This window comes from Glycine max, chromosome 17 (assembly GCF_000004515.6).
Source record: "Glycine max cultivar Williams 82 chromosome 17, Glycine_max_v4.0, whole genome shotgun sequence".
Taxonomy (NCBI): Eukaryota; Viridiplantae; Streptophyta; class Magnoliopsida; order Fabales; family Fabaceae; genus Glycine; species Glycine max.
In genome coordinates this window covers 7,955,569-7,974,448 of record NC_038253.2, presented here as the reverse complement: position 1 = coordinate 7,974,448, position 18,880 = coordinate 7,955,569, and the positions used below count along the sequence as shown (strand labels likewise).

At 30.6% G+C, this 18,880-nt stretch overlaps 1 protein-coding gene, 1 long non-coding RNA gene and 5 other non-coding genes across 9 annotated transcripts; 1 reads left to right on the top strand and 6 right to left on the bottom strand.

Moving 5' to 3' along the window:
- Positions 1 to 5,915: 5,915 nt before the first annotated feature.
- Positions 5,916 to 5,989, bottom strand: TRNAI-AAU (transfer RNA isoleucine (anticodon AAU)). Its single transcript has one exon. It is a non-coding gene; the product is annotated as a tRNA-Ile (tRNA).
- A 1,963-nt stretch (positions 5,990 to 7,952) lies between these two features.
- On the bottom strand, positions 7,953 to 9,471 carry LOC102663609 (uncharacterized). Its single transcript, XR_005889312.1, has 2 exons — positions 8,812 to 9,471; positions 7,953 to 8,082 (listed from the first exon to the last, which is right to left on the bottom strand). It is a non-coding gene; the product is annotated as an uncharacterized lncRNA (long non-coding RNA).
- Positions 8,372 to 8,448, bottom strand: LOC121173899 (small nucleolar RNA snoR122). Its single transcript, XR_005889462.1, has one exon. It is a non-coding gene; the product is annotated as a small nucleolar RNA snoR122 (small nucleolar RNA).
- LOC113000015 (small nucleolar RNA R44/J54/Z268 family) lies at positions 8,652 to 8,735 on the bottom strand. Its single transcript, XR_003265288.1, has one exon. It is a non-coding gene; the product is annotated as a small nucleolar RNA R44/J54/Z268 family (small nucleolar RNA).
- LOC113000014 (small nucleolar RNA R44/J54/Z268 family) lies at positions 8,861 to 8,947 on the bottom strand. Its single transcript, XR_003265287.1, has one exon. It is a non-coding gene; the product is annotated as a small nucleolar RNA R44/J54/Z268 family (small nucleolar RNA).
- On the bottom strand, positions 9,190 to 9,262 carry LOC113000013 (small nucleolar RNA Z267). The gene has a single exon (XR_003265286.1). It is a non-coding gene; the product is annotated as a small nucleolar RNA Z267 (small nucleolar RNA).
- Positions 9,472 to 14,036: 4,565 nt separating the features above from the next.
- LOC100816718 (expansin-A15) lies at positions 14,037 to 18,845 on the top strand. Of its 3 annotated transcripts, none has more exons than XM_041011136.1 (4): positions 14,037 to 14,191; positions 15,798 to 15,920; positions 16,702 to 17,014; positions 18,046 to 18,845. In XM_041011136.1, exons 1-4 carry the CDS (start codon positions 14,155 to 14,157, stop codon positions 18,350 to 18,352), a joined length of 780 nt encoding a protein of 259 aa, XP_040867070.1. In that variant the 5' UTR covers positions 14,037 to 14,154; the 3' UTR covers positions 18,353 to 18,845. The 3 variants fall into 3 exon arrangements, with proteins under 3 accessions (XP_040867070.1, XP_040867071.1, XP_003549683.2); XM_041011137.1 differs by having other exon boundaries at positions 14,105 to 14,191; positions 15,791 to 15,920; XM_003549635.5 differs by lacking the exon at positions 14,037 to 14,191 and adding an exon at positions 15,051 to 15,718.
- Positions 18,846 to 18,880: the final 35 nt, after the last annotated feature.

The window sequence follows — 18,880 nt, the reverse complement described above, 5'->3', positions numbered from 1 at the left end:
CAACTTATGAGTTATTCATTATTTAAAAAAAAATTATAAATCTATCTAACTCAACTCTTAACCTAATAGGTATGGAGTGAGTTGAATTTTTCAATTCAATCTCAAATCGAGTCAAACTTAATCTGACTTATTTTTTTACAAGTTGAAAATAATTTGAATTAGATTGAAATGATCCATCTTAACATTCCTATGAGAGGATAAAATTGCAAACAAAATGAGAGAAGAAAGACTCAAATAATTGAACACAAGTGGTTAATGAGTTGAAGTTAAGGTTGAATCGTTCGAGTATTATTTAAGTTTAATTTTTGACAGAAACAATTCTTGACCAAATTTTATTTATCTTTTAATCGAATTCTGAATTAGTCAGGATCTCTTTCTTTAATAAATCAAAGAATTAAAACCAAAAAAAGAAATAAAATAAGAAAATGAATGATCAAATTATATTTAAGATTTAGAAACCAAATCTTATGGTCATTACATCGATTACAATTTACTTAACGTAAGAAATTGTCACTAATTTTTTCATTACAAAGACGCCATAGGAGTTCAAACATTCAGGTCTAATGACCAACAACATCTCAATCATTAAAGGTCAGTGTTTCAATTGTTAAATGACATAAAATAGTATGTGGTTTAGTGACCATTTGCGATTTTGCCACTAAGCAACAAATATTTAGCTGTAAAAACTTATCATCCAGTGCTAGATTGATCGATCAGCTTTATTGCAATCATGTTTCATTACAGGCTATCAAGAGATTATTTATTTTTAAGTGAACACTATTAACGAGTTAACGACTGATATTATTTAGTTGCTAAATTTAGTTACTAATTATATTTTTTTTCTATAGTGAAATAAGAGTTGCACAAGCATAGTCCAACAACATCAGTGTGTGCATTTTTTTAATAAAGATAATTTAGTTAAGAGTGAATTTGAAATGAAATAATTTGTATATATTTTTTGTCATAATTTAACATGTTTTCAGAATCAAAGTCATCTGAACATGATAATTTGGAGAAAATTAAATTTATAATCTATAAAGTTTGAACATGAAATGGCAAATCCAATTAAAGGCAGTAACAAGTAATTGACACTGCCGCCACACCCATTGCTTGATACTACTGTTTTCGGTTAACAAACGTTGGTTAGGGTAGATTATAATTAAGATTAAGCAACGCAAATCCGTAACTTTGACCATTTGATGATAAACAATGGGGTTTTGAAGTGAGGCACTGCTGAAGTGGGCCCAGTTTCTCCTGTTCCAACATGAGGAAACCAAAGACACAAACATGTGGAACAATGCCATTGCTCCTGCTCCAAAACCCGTTATCATGCATTATATATATGCAAATTTCATTGAGATTTGATAGATGAGCGTGCTATGTGGAAACCCTTGATTAGCTGCAAAAATCTTTGAACTAATGATTTGACCCTTTCATTGGACTGCCTAACTTTTGGAGGTAACAATGAGATTAGGGGAATCTGAGAATCACGAATATGAATAAAAATAAAATATAAAATAAATCATTTGGGAGATCGCAATGCTATTAAAACATTTATTACCGGCTCACTACTTGCCATTATATTTGTAGTTTTTTTAAATTATATTTTACTAGTTCTTTTAGGAGGTTGACTTTATATAGGAATGTACTCAGCATATTTATTTTGCGTATTAAGAAATAAATTGCAAAACTCACAATTTTCAAACTAAACTTAATTTTCTGTTTATTCTATGACACCCTTGTAGACCAATTAAAGGTTTCTAGTTGGTTAACTCATTTGTATTTCATTAAAACAAAGCCAACCGAAATAGTCATCCAATGTGTCAAAACTTAACCCCCCCCCCCCCCCCCCCTCTCTCTCTCTCATTATTATTCATAAAAATTAAACTCAACTATCATATACTTACAATAAATCACACACACTACTTAATTAACTAAATTAATAGCCTAATTACTATATTAAGATAATACTACTATTAGTTTATTAGTTAAAAAAAGTTGCAACATATCGACGAAAATACTTAAAAAAAAATACTTGCTATCAAATGACCACTTTAGATAAAGTTATCCAAAAATACTTGTAAGAGAAAAAAAAAATAAGTTTTTTCATAAAATAAAATTAACCTATACATAAATTAAAAATAAGTTTTTTGAGAAGGTAATATAACATAACTTTTACAAATTAACTTATACAAACAAATTTTATGTTACGATTTTTTTTCTTTTATAAGTTTTTACTGGGAAGTTCATCCAAAGTTTACTTTAAGGAAAAATATTTTTAAAAACTTAAAAAAATGTTTCAAAAATTAGATTTTGAGTTCGAAAAGATTATGTATAGAAAATATATTAGCATCTTATGACATTCGTTCTAAGACAATTATTTCTAATTATAAATATGCAACATTAAAATGTTTTAAAAATATTTATTTTATCATCTAAAGAAAGGAATTGAATTCAAATGAATTAATATAATATATTTGAAAGAAAAAATAAATTATGAAAATTAATTTTAGCTTGATGGTTTGATTCTGCTATTATATATATCCTCCGGTGCAATGGAAAAACTTAAAGTCACATGGTTATTTAAAAAAAAAATATTTATATGTTATAAATTTTAATTAATTTCGACATCATCATCAGGTCATCGTAACTCAAACGTATCTCATGAAAACATAGGTTAATAAGTTAATTTTCTCACCTCTATTTACCCCATATATATTTCTAAGAAAATAACAATGAAAGAAATAATATTTATTTAGGTTAATTAATTTTTAGTTGCCCATTTTATATGGGTTTTCACTCTTAATCCCTAAAAAATATTTTGATCGGTTATGGTTATCCATATATAAATTCATTAATCTACATGTGAGACAGATTTATAAAAAAACAATTAATGTATAAACCAATTTGAACTTTGAAGGGAGTCTTTAAAAATTCCAATAAAAGAAAGATAATAGTATTTCAGAAGGATGGGAGCCAGCTCCCAATTAACAAAGGATAGGAAATATTCCTATTTGATCCGATTGGTTGTGTGTTGTCTCCTTGACTATTTGCACTTGTGGAATACATTTTTAATCAGACTTGTGGACTCTTCTAACATCAGCATATCTCTAGTTCGTATCCATTAAATAATTTTATCACCAATATGATGATATGACTTTTTCGTTTTCCGCGTGATATATCTTTTTTCACAGAATGATGCTAACTTTAAGCCATATATAACTTTGGGGGTATCGAATGGAGGAGGAATTTTGTCACCAAGACGAAGGAGATGAGAAGGAGACAAGGAAGGACTAGAAAATGGGAAAGATCAAAGAACTTTGAGGAGGAAAAATGTAGTTTACGGGAGTTATTTTAGTTTGTTTTTTTTTTAAAGAAAGTTTACTATGTTATAATACAATGATATGTAATTTATAGTTATATTACTAGTATTTATCGTCTCGTTCAATTTAACTAGAGGAAATGATAGTTGGAGATAGAATCAAACAAAACTTCTCTCAAAATTCAGACCAATTAAAAAGCCAACATTTAGTGAATAATGATTGATAAATAATGTATATTTTAATAAATAATTAAATTAAATACTTGTTGTAATGATAAAATACTCATCTTGGTTTTTTTTCCTGTCTTTATATTTCTAATGTATAAAAAAAAAGTACTTGTTGTACAGGCACTTGTTACACAAGAGTGAGTTTATTAAAATAAATTAAATGTTTTTTTTTCTAAGATTGTAAATAAATTTATTGAAATAAATTTAAAAAATAGTGTAGAATTTATGTGTTCAAATAGTGTAGATCATTAATAACTTATTTAATTTCATTGGGGGTCTGAAATTGTTGAGGTTGTCATGATTTGTTTGGGTCTAGGTGTTAAGTCTATTCCTCGCCACCCTTCCCTGGTTAATAGGGATTTAATTAAACACAATTTTATTTTTAAATGTATATGCTGGTTTTTCATTAGTGATCTGAAGCTCTGGTTTTTCATTTGTTGTATGAGTTTCCGGAATTATATGTCTCGAACTTAAAGGGAATCTTTTAAGTGATCTATAATTAGAATATGTTCCTAGCATTCTGGCATAAACTATAAAAAAATAATAGATTAAAAAATTAAAGCCACAATATATATATATATATATATCAATTCTTTTTCTGCTAAGAAAAGTAGGATGGTAAAATTTTATTGGATTTGATGAACCAGCTTATTATAAATTTCCAATTAACCAATAATCGACTGACGAAACGCAGAGTGTTAGGTGTTGAAAATATGCATGAGTCCAAAATGAATATTGATACAATATAGTAAGTTCCCCAGAGAAAACAAAATAGTTACACTTCATTTGAACAGCCCAAGCTGATAATTGAAATAGAAAATCCATTTTGCTCCTCCTTTGTCATTTTCACCAGAAAGGAGGATCTGTAATGTAAATTAATTGATTGGCTTACAGGCTTGGTGGGTTAGGCATACTGATTAACATGCTATTTTTATAATTAGTTGCACACCTCTACTAGTTTACATGCACTAAAGTAAAATGCATGCAGAAGGTGCCACAACTTATGTTCAGTGTTTGTAGTCCATTTAATATTAAACCAATTGTTCTATATGTTTTTGTACTGGAATTTTTGGATGACTCATAAGCCCACTTATGTATTAAACAAAGCCTAAATCATATCATTTGTAACAAAATGCTTATGAGTTTGTGCTAGCTTTTTGAGCTCCTAGCTAGTTTCTTTTAGATAACTTTTGGATTAAAGGCAACATTCCCTAATAATCGGTAAGGATAGGGCATATCTGAGACTTGCAAACACGATAGGGACTAGCTCCTAATGAATTTATATAGAAACCACTAATATTGGGAATTCAAAATTAATGTGCACCAAATCTTAACACGGTAGAGATCAGGGACAATTCATTTGCCTCTCACATAATAATCCAGGCTGGATTCATCAGAACCCCCTCGTCGTTGTTCACTGCTTAGGCATAAATCACATGGTAATAGAGAAGGGGTGCCGGCATTTTTCTCAAAAAATGTGGTGAAAAAATGGTGATAAAGGACCTGAAAACTAAGGCCATTAGTATCAACTACAACTTGTTTCAGTTGTTTAAGAAGCCAGTCCAAATAATTCTGGCAAATGGCTAGCTCAACCAACAAATTAGATGAGCCATTAGGGACAAAAATAAAACTTGTCCAATTAAGAAATTAAGCCGGTGCAGGTTTCTAACAGGAAAATTGATTTTGAATTTTGATGCATCATGATTGTTAGTTACTGAATCATACTCACCTCAAATTAACATAGTGCGACCAATGAATTGTCCAGTCCAAGATAACATTTCACTATTTCAGCAGCCAACAAAAGCTGAAAAATTGTTGTCATAAACAGGTTGCAATTTGGTTCAAATTATATGACAATAAAATAGCTTTCAGCTCAGCTGTATGCCTCAGCCTCATTCATGACTTTATTTTTATATGGCGGTTTGCACTTCGTCCGTCTCTTCTCATTAATTAAAAAAAAAATCATGGTTCTTTAACTTTTCATCATGTCTGTATACTGTGGAAGTTCATGTAGGATTTTTTAGTCTTGTACATTGAAACAACCAGATACAGTAAATTCTATAAAATTCCCACAACCGCTGGTTGCATTCAAAATCTTGTCTCGTGTATTCTGCTAAAAGAAAAATCTTCAACCAATTCTCATTTCTCGATTCAGCATTAATTCTTTATAAGAAAGATAATGATAAGAGAATTTAAGGAGAAAACAAAATTAAGCAGAAGAAAGTGGAACTTGCGAAATCACTAGTCGTCACGTTAAAAACTAAAAACTGTTTACAATCGAAAAAAAAAAACATTTTTGGCATATGCAGGTCTCGAAGAACCTTAGCAAATTGAAAACTGAAAAAAATCGCAAAAATAACAAATTTGGCCCATGCAGGTCTCGAACCTGCGACCTTCGCGTTATTAGCACGACGCTCTAACCAACTGAGCTAATAGGCCAATTGACATATGAGTTGGATTTAGTAATATAAATATAGTAGTATATCACTCGGATTTCGTTATTCTCCCTGTTGCCGACAGGTTTTGCTCAAGTTCTTATGGGTGGTAGTCTAGATTTCTGTGTGTTTATGCGAGGATATTTGGTTCAGATTTGTTTGGCATTGGGCTTATTCCATGAATGCATTGAGGGTTTATGCCTTTGGGAATTTGTTTATTGATATAAATACGTGAGTGAAATGTATAAAGAATTTGAAAATTATTTACATTTAGTGGAGTATATAAACTATTCTATAGTATGTTTTTACAGTTTCAAATTGTCGGGTGCAATTTTTTAGAGTAAAATGCAGAATAATGATTATTAATTAAAAATTAAACAGATCGAACTTATAATAGTTTCATGTATTATTATTATTATTATTATTTCAATTGTTGACTGATTCAATAATAATTATTTTTTACTTTTTTTTATTAAAGTTATTTATACTTTAACAAATTAATATCCATATAAAGTATAATTCTTGTATATAGAGGTCAAAATTACACGAAAGTTGCGAGTTTTTTCACCTTTAAATTCATTCTTTTTCTTAAAAAATCATTATTGTTTAATAAAACTACTAATACTATTAAAATTGAGAGAAAAATTCAACTCCCCTAAACTTTGTCTCTTTTGCAAATGAGTTTCTTTCACCTTCAAATTCATTTTTTTTCCAACAAATTCATTCTTGTTTGATTAAACTACTACTACTTCCACCACTAATAACAAAAAATATTCAACTCCCCTAAATTGTCTCTTTTACAAATAGACACACAGTCTAAACATTAATTTCATCCTAGTTGAACTATTTTTCGACAAAATCCTAGTTGAACTTTAACTTTATTGCTTTCGTAAGTACCTTTTGTCTCTTTTTATGCATAAACACTTAATTCTCAATTTCACCTCAATTAATCTTAAAATTTAACCATTTATGAATGATTTCGTAACGGAGTTAAATTATTAACAAAAAAACTCAACCGTTAAGTGTAGAATATGTGACAAAAGTTCAAAGTATGTATTCTCAATAAACAAGAAACAAATTATTGAGATTTTTTTATTAGAAATTTAAAGCAAATCTACTAATCCACTAACTTTTATTAGAAAAAAGTTCAAAATATTAAGTGAAGAATGTCTGATAAAAATGACAAAAGGACTTCTTGATGTGAAAGATTGTATTTAACCCTGTGTTCTTATTTGAAAATGGCAAAGGATAATTAAAAAGTTTGATAAAAAAAAATGTGGTCTTTTATACAAAGCATACTAACACCAAAAATTTTCATATTAATCTCTTCCATATAATATGACATCAAATTCCTGAGGACTTTTTGATGAGAAAGATCATTCGACTTAAGGCCAACGAAGAAGAAAGTACTTGTAAACACAACAACTAACGAGTTTCTAATTATTTTCTAATACTAAGTATGTGTGTAGATATCTTATGTAGTAAATTTTTGGTTAGTTTAAGCAGTATAATTGTTAAGAAAATTAGCGAGAAGCTCGTTACTATAATTTCATTTGTTCCAGCATAAAAAGATGATTTGTTTCATCACATTGATATTACCCTTACATTGCAATCTTCCTCACAATAAGTCCCAATGAAAGTGAATAATTTAAAACAATTTGAAACTAGCAAACGGCAAAATTCCTAAATCAAAACAATTTGATTTTACTTCCCTTTGATCAATATTTTTTTTGTCAATTTTCAATGATTTTAAACCAATTTTCAGATCGTTTACAATTTTTTTTATCAAAGCCAATCTATGATTTATTAGAATTAAAGGTTAGTTCCATGCTTTATTTGAACCATTACCACCTCCTGACCGATTCCCCGGTTTTCAATCTCAAATTACATTCCAAATAACATGCATATGCACCTATGTCCATCAGTGTATTCTTTCAAGGCATGCTTGCATTTGCAATCACAATAAGAGCCTTCATTAATTTATACCAATATAGAACGATTTATTACATTAGATGCTTTTGGAGCCCAATGATGGTCAGGCTTCAACAAAAGAATCTTCAAATCTCCGTTCTTGGTGACAATCATCAGGCTTGTAAACTGCACACACCAGCACCAAAATTCTTAACCATGGAATCTGCTAATTTTGTCCAAAAAATTAACTTTGGCAAGCTCAAATGACTTACAAAACAATGACAATGATAAAAGAAGAAGCAAGTTTGCAACATTCAATACACAAATACAAAGCAAACACTGTAAAAGAACAAAACTACCATGAAAAACAATCAGAATAAGAAAGCAGGTTTAATGCACCTCTTTGAAAAAAGAAGTGAATAGAACAATGACACAAGACTAATCATAACAGACACTATAAATTCAAGGTAGACATGGCCTCAGAGGTAGTGACAATTAGGATATCATCATGACCAAGTCTGATAATACGTGCATTTGAGTACATCATTGGCAACGTCTTTAAATTAGAATAAATAACCTCCGTAAGACAAAGGGAGTTTGTGTACAGACTATAAATTTGCAAACCAAAGACCGACACATAAAATCAATCAGAAAACGAAGGCATTTTGAATGTATTTTACAGGGCGTATCAAACAACGATTCAACATCAACACAAACAGTCAAACAGGCATTACAAAACCAAACACAAAAATCATTATGCATCGGAGAGATTCCCAAAGACAATCATCATTCTTTACAAAAGTGCTGATGTCCCTGTCTAATTTATCGTCACTTGCATATGGTATAGTTACTATGAGAACTAAACAAGTATATATAAGCTATAAATAAAACCTAGTTTTTTTGTAACAAAACAACCTTTGGTTTTTGTTTCACAATGTATTCCAAATAAAAAAGAAATTTCATGAGCGCATCAGAGAGATTCCCATTAGACGTAGTCACCATTCTCCTATAGAGTGCTGATGTCCCTGTCTATGTTGTCATCATCTGCGCATAAATATTGCTTTTACGAGATACAAGTGTGGATTTTGAAGGTTAAAACAAAATGGCAGAACAAAACTTAAGACTAAGCATATGTTGCACGGGTGCATTCAGCAAATTAGAGCCATGACATTGCAGTTACAATTCGATCATGAAATAACTCAAAATAAAATAAAATTGAGCGCTACAAAAATAGTATAGCGAAACCCTTACAGCACTTTCATGCGCTTCTAATCGAAAATAAGGAAGATAAAGCTAGTGCCTCAGAACGAAGTTGAGGTCATAGAAATAAATCTCGGAGTATATTTAACACCATCATAGGCACATAGCAACTAAATATAATTGAATTGAAAAGATCAAACAAAAAAAAATGCTGAAATACTTAGATATGCAGAGGGTGAAAGGAAAACACAAGACAAGACGGAATAGCGACTGATAGAGAGAATAACCCTAGAAGGCTTTCGATGATGCTGATGCTGCTGGAGCTAGGGTTAGAGAACATTGTGTTTGTATATATAGAGAGAGAAAAAGGGGTGATCGGAAAGATTAGGGTATAGGAGACAGAGTCGGGTTTTTTTCTCTTTAACCTTCTCACGAAATCGTGACCGTTGGATCTGTGATTTGCAACCCTAAAAATGATTAAGAAATAGGTTTAATTGTAGTTTTTATTGACTCCTTATAATTTTTTTTATAAACTTTAATATGAGTTAATTAAGTTTATTTATTTTAAAATTAATAAATTTTATAAACATATAAAAATTTACAATAAATTATATATATAAATTCATTCATTTTAAAAATCTAGATGCAAAAAAATATTTAGATTTTATAAAAAAAATCAAATTAGCATTTGAAAAAGATAAGTTTTGAAACTTATTTTATTTTAAGTGAAGTTTGATCTTTTTATTGGTTTATTTTAATTTAAATTTTTACTAAAAGACTAAATGTGGTTCATTTAAAAAACATAATCAACTCAAATTATTATTTGAACTAAACAAGGTAAAAATGTAATTAATCCAGAAAAATAAGCATATCCTAGTGTTTTATTAGGCCTACAAAGTAAAAATTGAGAGTAGCCCAAAACAGAGAGGGGACTACTATTGGCCCCAACAACTTTTGCTTTTGGCACCTTTACCAAGGTGAAATACCCAATTTGCCCCCTACTTAAAAAAATTTCACCCTTCACTTTGTCTCCCCCCCTTCCTTCTTGAGACCTTCCACTTTCTCTCAAATACACAATGGAAACACAATTTAGTTGTGACTTTTGTTGAGATACACAACGAAATCACATTTTCGTATTTTTAAAACAAAATAAATATACAATGAAAATATGATTTTGTTGTGATTTTTGTTGAGAGTCTTGAGACACACAACAAAATCGTATTTTTGTCATATATTTTTTTGTTTTAAGAAAAATACAATGAAATCATATTTTTGTTGTATTTTTTTGTTTTATGATTTTTAATTAACTATAAATGTAAGTTACCTTTTTTAAGTAATTAAACTAATTGTGATATAATTTATCATTTTTAATAATACTCAATATATTTTTAAATTCAAATTAAATTAATTGGATACAAGTTACCATTTATAAAGGTAATCAAATTAATTATTATAATAATTACCTTTATTAATCGTAATCAAATCAATTCAAAATATTTTTTTTTGATTGCAATTAAAAAGAGTAATGTGTTATCATTGATTTAAATCTAAACAAAAAGGTAATTTATGCAACAATTAATTTGATTACTATTAAAAAAAGTAATGTGTGTCATCATTAATATAATTTGTATCAAAATTAATTCAAATAAAAAAGGTAACTTAATTCTACAATAAAATTTTCATGATAAAATATTAAAAGAAAACATGTTTCTATTGTATAAAAAAAAATGCGTAAAAATTACATAACGGAAACGCATTCCATTTTAGATTTTGTAGGCATAAACATGTTTCCATATAATATTTTTACACATCACGAAACCACATTTTCTTTGTACAATTTATTTTTATCCCCCCCACCCCTTATAACGAAATCATGATTTAGTTTGCATTTTTTCTGCAGATAAAGAAGTACTACAGAATCTTGTGTTCACTACATAACAGTAGGTGCGAAAATTATGCACAACGCAATCGTGATTTCATTATATATTTGCACAATGGAACATAATTTGTGCATCTCCTATTATGTAGTGGAAACACAATTCCATAGTGCATTTCGGTGATGGATAATTTTGGAGTTTTGAGAAATGGTAGGGGCTAGTAGCAAAACCAAATGGGACAAATAGCAACTCCCAAACAAAAATTAGGCTTAACAGCCCAAGATAAGAGATTTGGCCTTAATGAATGTAAATGAAAGACCAACATGGGATTCCATTGGACCTGCATACCTCCATGTAGTGAAATAAAGACAACTATTTCATGCACCTTCATCTTTGCTTTCTGTACCTAATCCAAAATGTAAAATTACATTTCAAATTAACTTTTACATAATATAAAATTTTAGGATGTGTTTGATTTATATTTTCATTTTCTGAAAATTATTTTCATTTTCAAAATATTAGAATTTTGAAAATATGTTTAGTTTGACTTCTTGTTTTCTGCTTTCAAGAAATAAAAACACTGAAAATGAGTTTTCAAAAGGAAATATATTTTTAGATTTATTTAAAATTACATTTTTTATCATCGCGTTTTCATTTTATCCAAAATAAGGATCCTGGTTTCAACTCAAAATACTGAAAACGAGATTTTATTGTTTTCAGATTTTGGTTCATTTGAGAAAATATTTTCACTGAAAATGAAAACAAAAATTCAACTAAACATATTTTCATCACCATTTTTATTTTCAGTCAAAATGAAAACAGAAAACAACCAAACCCCTTTACATTCTGAAATAATCTTTCTAAAAGCATAAAAAGGTGTAACAAGCAATTGTAACGATGCAAGAAGTAGTTGCCAGAAATAAATTGCAAATAAATGCAAGCCCATCTCTGAATTTGACGAAAGGGTACGCTCACACTGTCACCATTAGCATTAGGTCCATCGCTTTAAAATTAAGACGAATTCTTATCCGAGTATTTATGACATTGCTTAAAAAATTAAAAGAAAAAATATTTTTATTGGAATACATAAAATAATGTTATTAATGAATTTTTTTTTATACTTCCCTTTAATCTTTACGATAATTTTTTTTTCTTTTAGTTCTTTAATCAATGCTTTAAGGATATTGTTTAACAAAATTCTAAAATTAAAGTCTATCTTTTATCTCCAAAAAAGAAAAAAATATTATCGGTCAGTTCTCTTGCTTTCACACAATCACACCTTATAAAATTGAGGAGGTTAGAAACATACTTTATTTATTATCACATTGTTCCAAACATAATGTTTATTAAAAATAATTTATGTTACGGGCTGATTCACTTGTCATAGCTATCATATATGTAACAATTATTGACAAGAGTTCAAATGTTGCAAGACATACAAGTGTCCCGTTATGAATATACATGAGTCATCTGACAATATTTACGTACATTTATTTTGATAACGACGATGACGACTCTCAGAATGTTAGTTCTCGATGAGCTTTGTTTGTGACATTTATTGGCAAGGTGCGTATAATACACTAACTCATAATGTTACTAATATGCTGTCAACAGATACAAACGTGCTTTTTAATTTGCCAAATATTTTGTAATTGTCCACAACAGTAGCTTGATTTACCAATTTTTGTGGACAATCAACTTGAAAGCGAATAATCGTGACAAGGTACTAGCACCGTGGCACGTAATTGTTTGGAATTCTAGAAAAGTGTCACTACTTAATTGCCAGAGAAAAAACAGGGATGTAATGGTTTGCAGATAGATTGATGTCATGACCCTTTCATGTGTGTGTTTCTTTAAACATATTTCTTTCTTATTTAGATATTATAAAATAAAATGTTTTTTATTAATTAAATTATCCGATTTCTCTTTCTCTCTTTATATTTCTGTTGAAAATGAATAATTTACAATATTTTAATATATTTTCATGAAATCTAAATCATGAAAATGGAAAGCATACCTTAACTATTAATATTCTTACTCTTCTCACCCACTCAAACATTCTTAATATTCTTATTCTTTTTTTTACAAGAATGGACATTTCGCACATTACTCTCGCAATTAACTAAAAAAAATTGTTTCGGTCATCACACAAATTATCTTTATCTGCAGACTTTTCAATTGTCTATCTCTTTCAGATAATCTTTATTTGTTTCCATCTCTAAATTAAATTTTAATAATGTTTTTAAAAGTTAAAAATAACCTTATATTATAACCGAAATTGTCCATTATAAATCAAATATATAATATATATTCAAAGACATTTATTATAAATCTTAATGATATAAAAATACACATTTATCTCACAGAGCTTACAAATTAAAATACTAGTATTTATAACGTGATACTTTTTTTTTCTTTCTTTTTTTGAGGTTTATAACGTGATACTTCTTAGCCGTTTATGGTAAATTTGAATGCGATGTTAGTGTCGCACGTTTAGCCTATATTGTGGGTTATATTTGGAATATTAAGTGAGTCCTTAACAGTATGTGAGAGGTTTACTTTTGAAGTTTACTTTTGCTTTGTGTATACACAATATATTTGTTTTCTGAACCTTGTCATTGTTTTGTTCTTTTCACTCGAGAACACTATCAAATGCCAGCATATGGGCTTGTTTAGATTTATTAACAGTAATTATTTTTTGACATCTCTACTTATTATATTATAATTACATCACTTTCTCTCAATCAGGGTCAAATAGTTTTTCAGCACCCACCAATCAGTCATTTTTGTATATTACATAGCAGAAATACCACACACTCATATGGGTTGAATTAACATAAGCAAGTTTACTTACGAAAATTTTCCAAATGCAATGTGCAGTATATGGTTTAAATAATGTTTGTGATTTAGGCTTTTCAAAGAAAGCATTAGGCATTGAATGGAATGAAAGTACGTAATAAATGAGATTGGAATGTTGTTGGTCCTCCAAGACATGACCGAACGAATATAACTCACCGCCTCATCCACGTGCTGCGTTATCCTATATATCTCTTTTCCAAGTTTCAATTAATTAAGGCAACCGATTTTGTAAGCTTGCAACCTAGCTACCGTACTATAACATTGATTGAGTCGTGACGAGCTAGCTGCTTCTGGTTTTCTTCGTGTCCTCCCGTGGCCCCGAATGTTAGCAATCAATTACAAATTCAAATATATCTCTGGTAAGTGGATCCAAAGACCCAGAAACCAGTTCAAAATATTTATTAACTTTATTGATTACTAATCTTTGTGTTAATGGACCTTTGTTGGCTATCTTTAATATAGTTTTTTCCCATAAAACATCGACACCGACACGGACACGTGAATACTTATAATGTCCAAAATATAGAATGTAGTATGGGTGTTGGTGTCGGACACTGACACGGACGCGTGTGAGACACGGCAAGAAGCTGAGATGTCCGTGCTTCATAGGTTTTTCCTCCTATGAAACTCAATTTCAAAACTTTACGTGAAGAATCCAATCTCAATTCTACTTATTAGACAATCTTGTGGCAGCTGGTTTGAAACTAGATGGATTCTACCGTGCCAAACCAAACGCTTTTCACACTATCAATTTTACTTTCCTCACTTCCACCAAGCTTCTGTCTAAACATTTTATGGATTTCAATATTTAATAAAATTGAATAAAGCAGATCACGTGCGTAGTATGATCATGCATTGCAATAATTTCAAATTCTTTTACAACATCTTGTTTGCTAATCTTCCTACTTATTGTATAGTAAGTGTTAATTTTTTTTTATGTTTTCTGGATATTAAATAATTTTTTTATAAAATATTAAGAACACTTGTAGAAGGATATTCCATTTCTCCATCATTACTTAAGTATAACTTAAGAGCTTTTTGGTTGGCCTGATTGATTAATTAAATAATTTTTCTTTGCACAAAAGAAAGTTATGGTCGTTTTCGCGAGTTTAGTACTTTGATCTTAAACAGTTAATTAAGAATAATCTTTGGTTTCACTACTTGTCTTGGAAATAATACAATCTATATTTTAAATATGTGCCAGATATTAAGCCATGCATGCAAGGATCATATATAGATTAGAGCTCTTATAGTCATTGTTTCAGAAAGAGTCTTAGTTCACTCTAGTTACAATTTGATCAAATTTAGCACACAAGCATCAGAAAAGTAAGGTTAGTTGAGGGTCTAACTAGCACTGGTAGTTAGTGTGTAAGGGAAATGACACATTCTTGGCTCGTTTCCTTCTAGAGGCAACGACGGTTTCTTACTTGCACATCAGCAAACTCTAACTCTACTCTAGTTTTGGGAACAAACAAAGGTAGAAAGGGCTCAAAACCACGTGGTTTCAGCAAAAAAATATTTGTCCCTGCATAAAAATGAAACAGCAACACTTGGCATGTCAAGGTCCCCACACTTAACAATTGTGTCAGTTCCTTTCGTAGGCATTACGTTAGTTAATTGCGAAATCACACAGACTGAGTGCATGTTTGGTTTCCAGTTGAAATTGTTGCATCACCTATTTCAATGCAGACTCAACAAATAAAAGTAAAATGAAAGCAAAAGCAAGAATCTTGATCCTTGGCAAAATTACTTTTGCTTCAAAAGTCACTTTGTACCGGATTGTCAAACATGCTCTCAGTTAGCGGCATCTATTTATTCCTTGCCTATGCCTTCTGCTTTTAATTTCCTCACAACTTCTCTGCTTCCCTTTCTCCCTCTCTATCGAGGTGCTACTCTTTTTAAACTTTGTGAGCTAGCTATAGTAATTAATTATACTGTACAAGACTCACTACGTATAGTTTGCAGGAAACATGGTATTTTTGGGTGTTCTCTTGGTGGGGTTTCTCTTAGGTGCTTATGGGGACAGTGATGGTTGGATGGATGCTCATGCTACCTTCTATGGAGGGGGCGATGCCTCTGGCACAATGGGTATGTGTGACAATTTACTGTAATGTTTCTTCCACACGTTGTTAAGCATGCTAAAGGAGGACCAACTTTGTTTATTCTTTCAAAAAACATTAAATTTTTTTTCTGTATTATGTATTTGTTTATAACATTTGTCCAAACTTTTCAAGAGAGGGGAGTCATGGCTATAAAAATTGTAAAAAAGAAATCTTAAAGAAATAGGAGAAAAGCTTGATGTGAAGTTAATTGAGTTTGAAAAAATAAAATCAGTTCAAACTTACTATAAAAGATGTGAAATGGTTAAGAATATTGTCCAACTCATTTGTAATTTACCTTATAAAATTTGACCATTAATAAAGTAAATTATCATTGTTTTTTTTTTTTTTTGTCAAGCAAACATGGGCATGGTAGAAACTGGAAAGTTTCATCCCGCTTATTTGCACACTTTTATGAACTACTCACTTTTATAACAAGCGCATCCTAGGAACTCTTTCATTTTGGGTTAGAATTCTCATAGAATAGTCAATTGGAATTTGCAGGTGTAACTCATTTCTTTTAATGTTAACTAATTTTTACTTATACACATACAAAACTTTTTTATATTACTGATGTTAGAAACTATATAGTGTAACATGCTGCACATTAATTTGGTTACCCTCAACATTTTTTGTCTCAATTTCCCCTATTATCCCTCTGCATAGGGCCACAGACATGTAGTCCAGTCCCATGTAGAAATGGTGTAACTTCTAATGAAAAAGATGACCTGAGAATAACAACAAAACCTTCATTTGGAGCTTTGTTGCAGGTGGAGCTTGTGGATATGGAAACCTGTATAGCCAGGGCTACGGAACTAACACGGCTGCTTTGAGCACGGCCTTGTTCAACAATGGTTTGAGCTGTGGGGCTTGCTTTGAGATCAAGTGTGTCAATGACCAAAGGTGGTGCCTTCCAGACACAGTTGTGGTCACTGCCACCAATTTCTGTCCACCAAACAATGCCCTCCCAAATGATGCAGGTGGCTGGTGCAACCCTCCCCTTCAACATTTTGATCTCTCTCAGCCTGTCTTCCAACAAATAGCTCAATACAGAGCTGGCATAGTACCTGTGGCTTACAAAAGGTAGCTGATTTCGTTTCAATTTTTCATATTCTTTTCCTAATCATTTCAGGATGTGTCATGGTTCACTAGGAATAGGAATACTAGCTATTAGCACATTTTATAAGAGCATTTCTATTTTCTAGCACTAGTTCTTGCTAGGTTCATAAGTTCAAGAAAGGTTCTTATTTAGTTTATGGTTAGAGAAAACTCAGGCCGGTCCAATGGTAAGAAGGGCTTAAAGCAAATTTAAAGAAGAAAAAAAATACCTTAAAAGAAAGAGTAATATGTTGGACATTTTTGTTAACATATATGCGATCTTTTTTACTTTATAAAAATCAATAGTAAACATTTTTTTTGTTGGTAGGCCTAAAGTAAAGGTTTTAGTTGTTTTATCTTTGAACCGGGCATGAGAAGACTGAGTTGGAAGTTACGGAATTAGAACATTTCTTATCTAAGAACCAATTCTCAACATGAAAATATTTTTTTTAGCAGAAAGTATAAAGATATGGAGTAATATGTGAAAATCATTAAGTTCTTAAATTTTTTTATGATGGGGAAACAATAAAACGCAGGAACAAACGATGAAAAAACTACCATCTAACAAAACAGATGCCTAAGGCATCCGCTATTAACGAACTGGTTAACTGCGTCGGGCATAACTCTAACAAGTTGAGGTGATCATCAGACGAAGATTTTAAGTTCTTAAATGGTTCCATTAGTAAAGTAAAAAGTTAGTGAAATTCTTAAATCTGATGTAACATATTAAGGTTCACAAAACATGAGTGATGAGTTTAGAACAAAAGAAAGAGTACTGAGATGATCTAACATACTCTTTTCAATCTATTATTTACTATTACGTGAAATTCATGTAAAGCTGATTTTCATAACTAATGATATTAAATTCATTACCCGATAATACTAAACTATGCTAGAAAGAATGTGTCACATGTTCTCTTTAATTTATATACTTGCCATGCCGATTTTCTTGTAAATTATAGGAATCTATGCTTGTGGCAAATTCATGCCGATTTTCCTTGTTTGTGATAATGCAGGGTCCCATGTCAAAAGAGAGGAGGCATCAGGTTCACCATCAATGGCCATTCTTACTTCAATCTAGTCCTAATCACCAATGTTGGTGGTGCTGGTGATGTTCAAGCAGTTTCAATCAAAGGTTCAAGGACTAATTGGCAACCAATGTCCAGAAACTGGGGTCAGAACTGGCAAAGCAACACTTACCTCAATGGACAAAGCCTCTCCTTTAAGGTTACCACTAGCGAGGGCCGCACCTTGGTCTCTAACAATGTTGCCCCTGATAGCTGGTCCTTTGGCCAGACCTTCACAGGGAAACAATTCAATTAAGAGACATAGAAGGACATAGCAACACTTTACAGTTAGTTTCTGGAAGCGTTGGCACTTAAAATTAGTGTATCATTTATAGATTATGGTTAATTGGTTATTAGTATAATACCAAAAGTGTGGTATAACAATTAGAAAAAAGTAACATAATATAGAAGTGAGAGTCATTGGGAGCAAATGAGAGAGGCATATTTTAAGATGGCCCTGGTCATTTGGATTGTCTCAACACTCCTTTATTTATTGAAAGAGACAGAGTTAGTTAAGGTGGCAGTGGTGGTATAGTTTATCAACCCGCCATTTTTTCAACTTTTAATTTTGCTATGGAAGTATCAAGTATGGTAATTTCGGGCTTAGCTATAAAGGTATAGAATAGAAAATAAAAGCAGCAGTATTTTAGCTTCTATATGTCATTGTATTCGGCTTTAAGAGGTGATTCTGTGTAAGAACGAATGGAAGACATGGATGAATAAAATAAAATTATGTATTCGGCTTTAAAGTGTTCCTCTATCTCTGCCAATTAGCATCCTGTCC

What these genes read in the sequence shown, in the direction of transcription:
- LOC100816718 (XM_003549635.5), top strand. Translation starts at nt 15,658, where the DNA reads ATGCCTTCTGCTTTTAATTTCCTCACAACTTCTCTGCTTCCCTTTCTC. An exon ending in CGATGCCTCTGGCACAATGG is followed by an intron (nt 15,921 to 16,701) that starts GTATGTGTGACA and finishes GCTTTGTTGCAG; the next exon opens with GTGGAGCTTGTGGATATGGA. An exon ending in GTACCTGTGGCTTACAAAAG is followed by an intron (nt 17,015 to 18,045) that starts GTAGCTGATTTC and finishes GTGATAATGCAG; the next exon opens with GGTCCCATGTCAAAAGAGAG.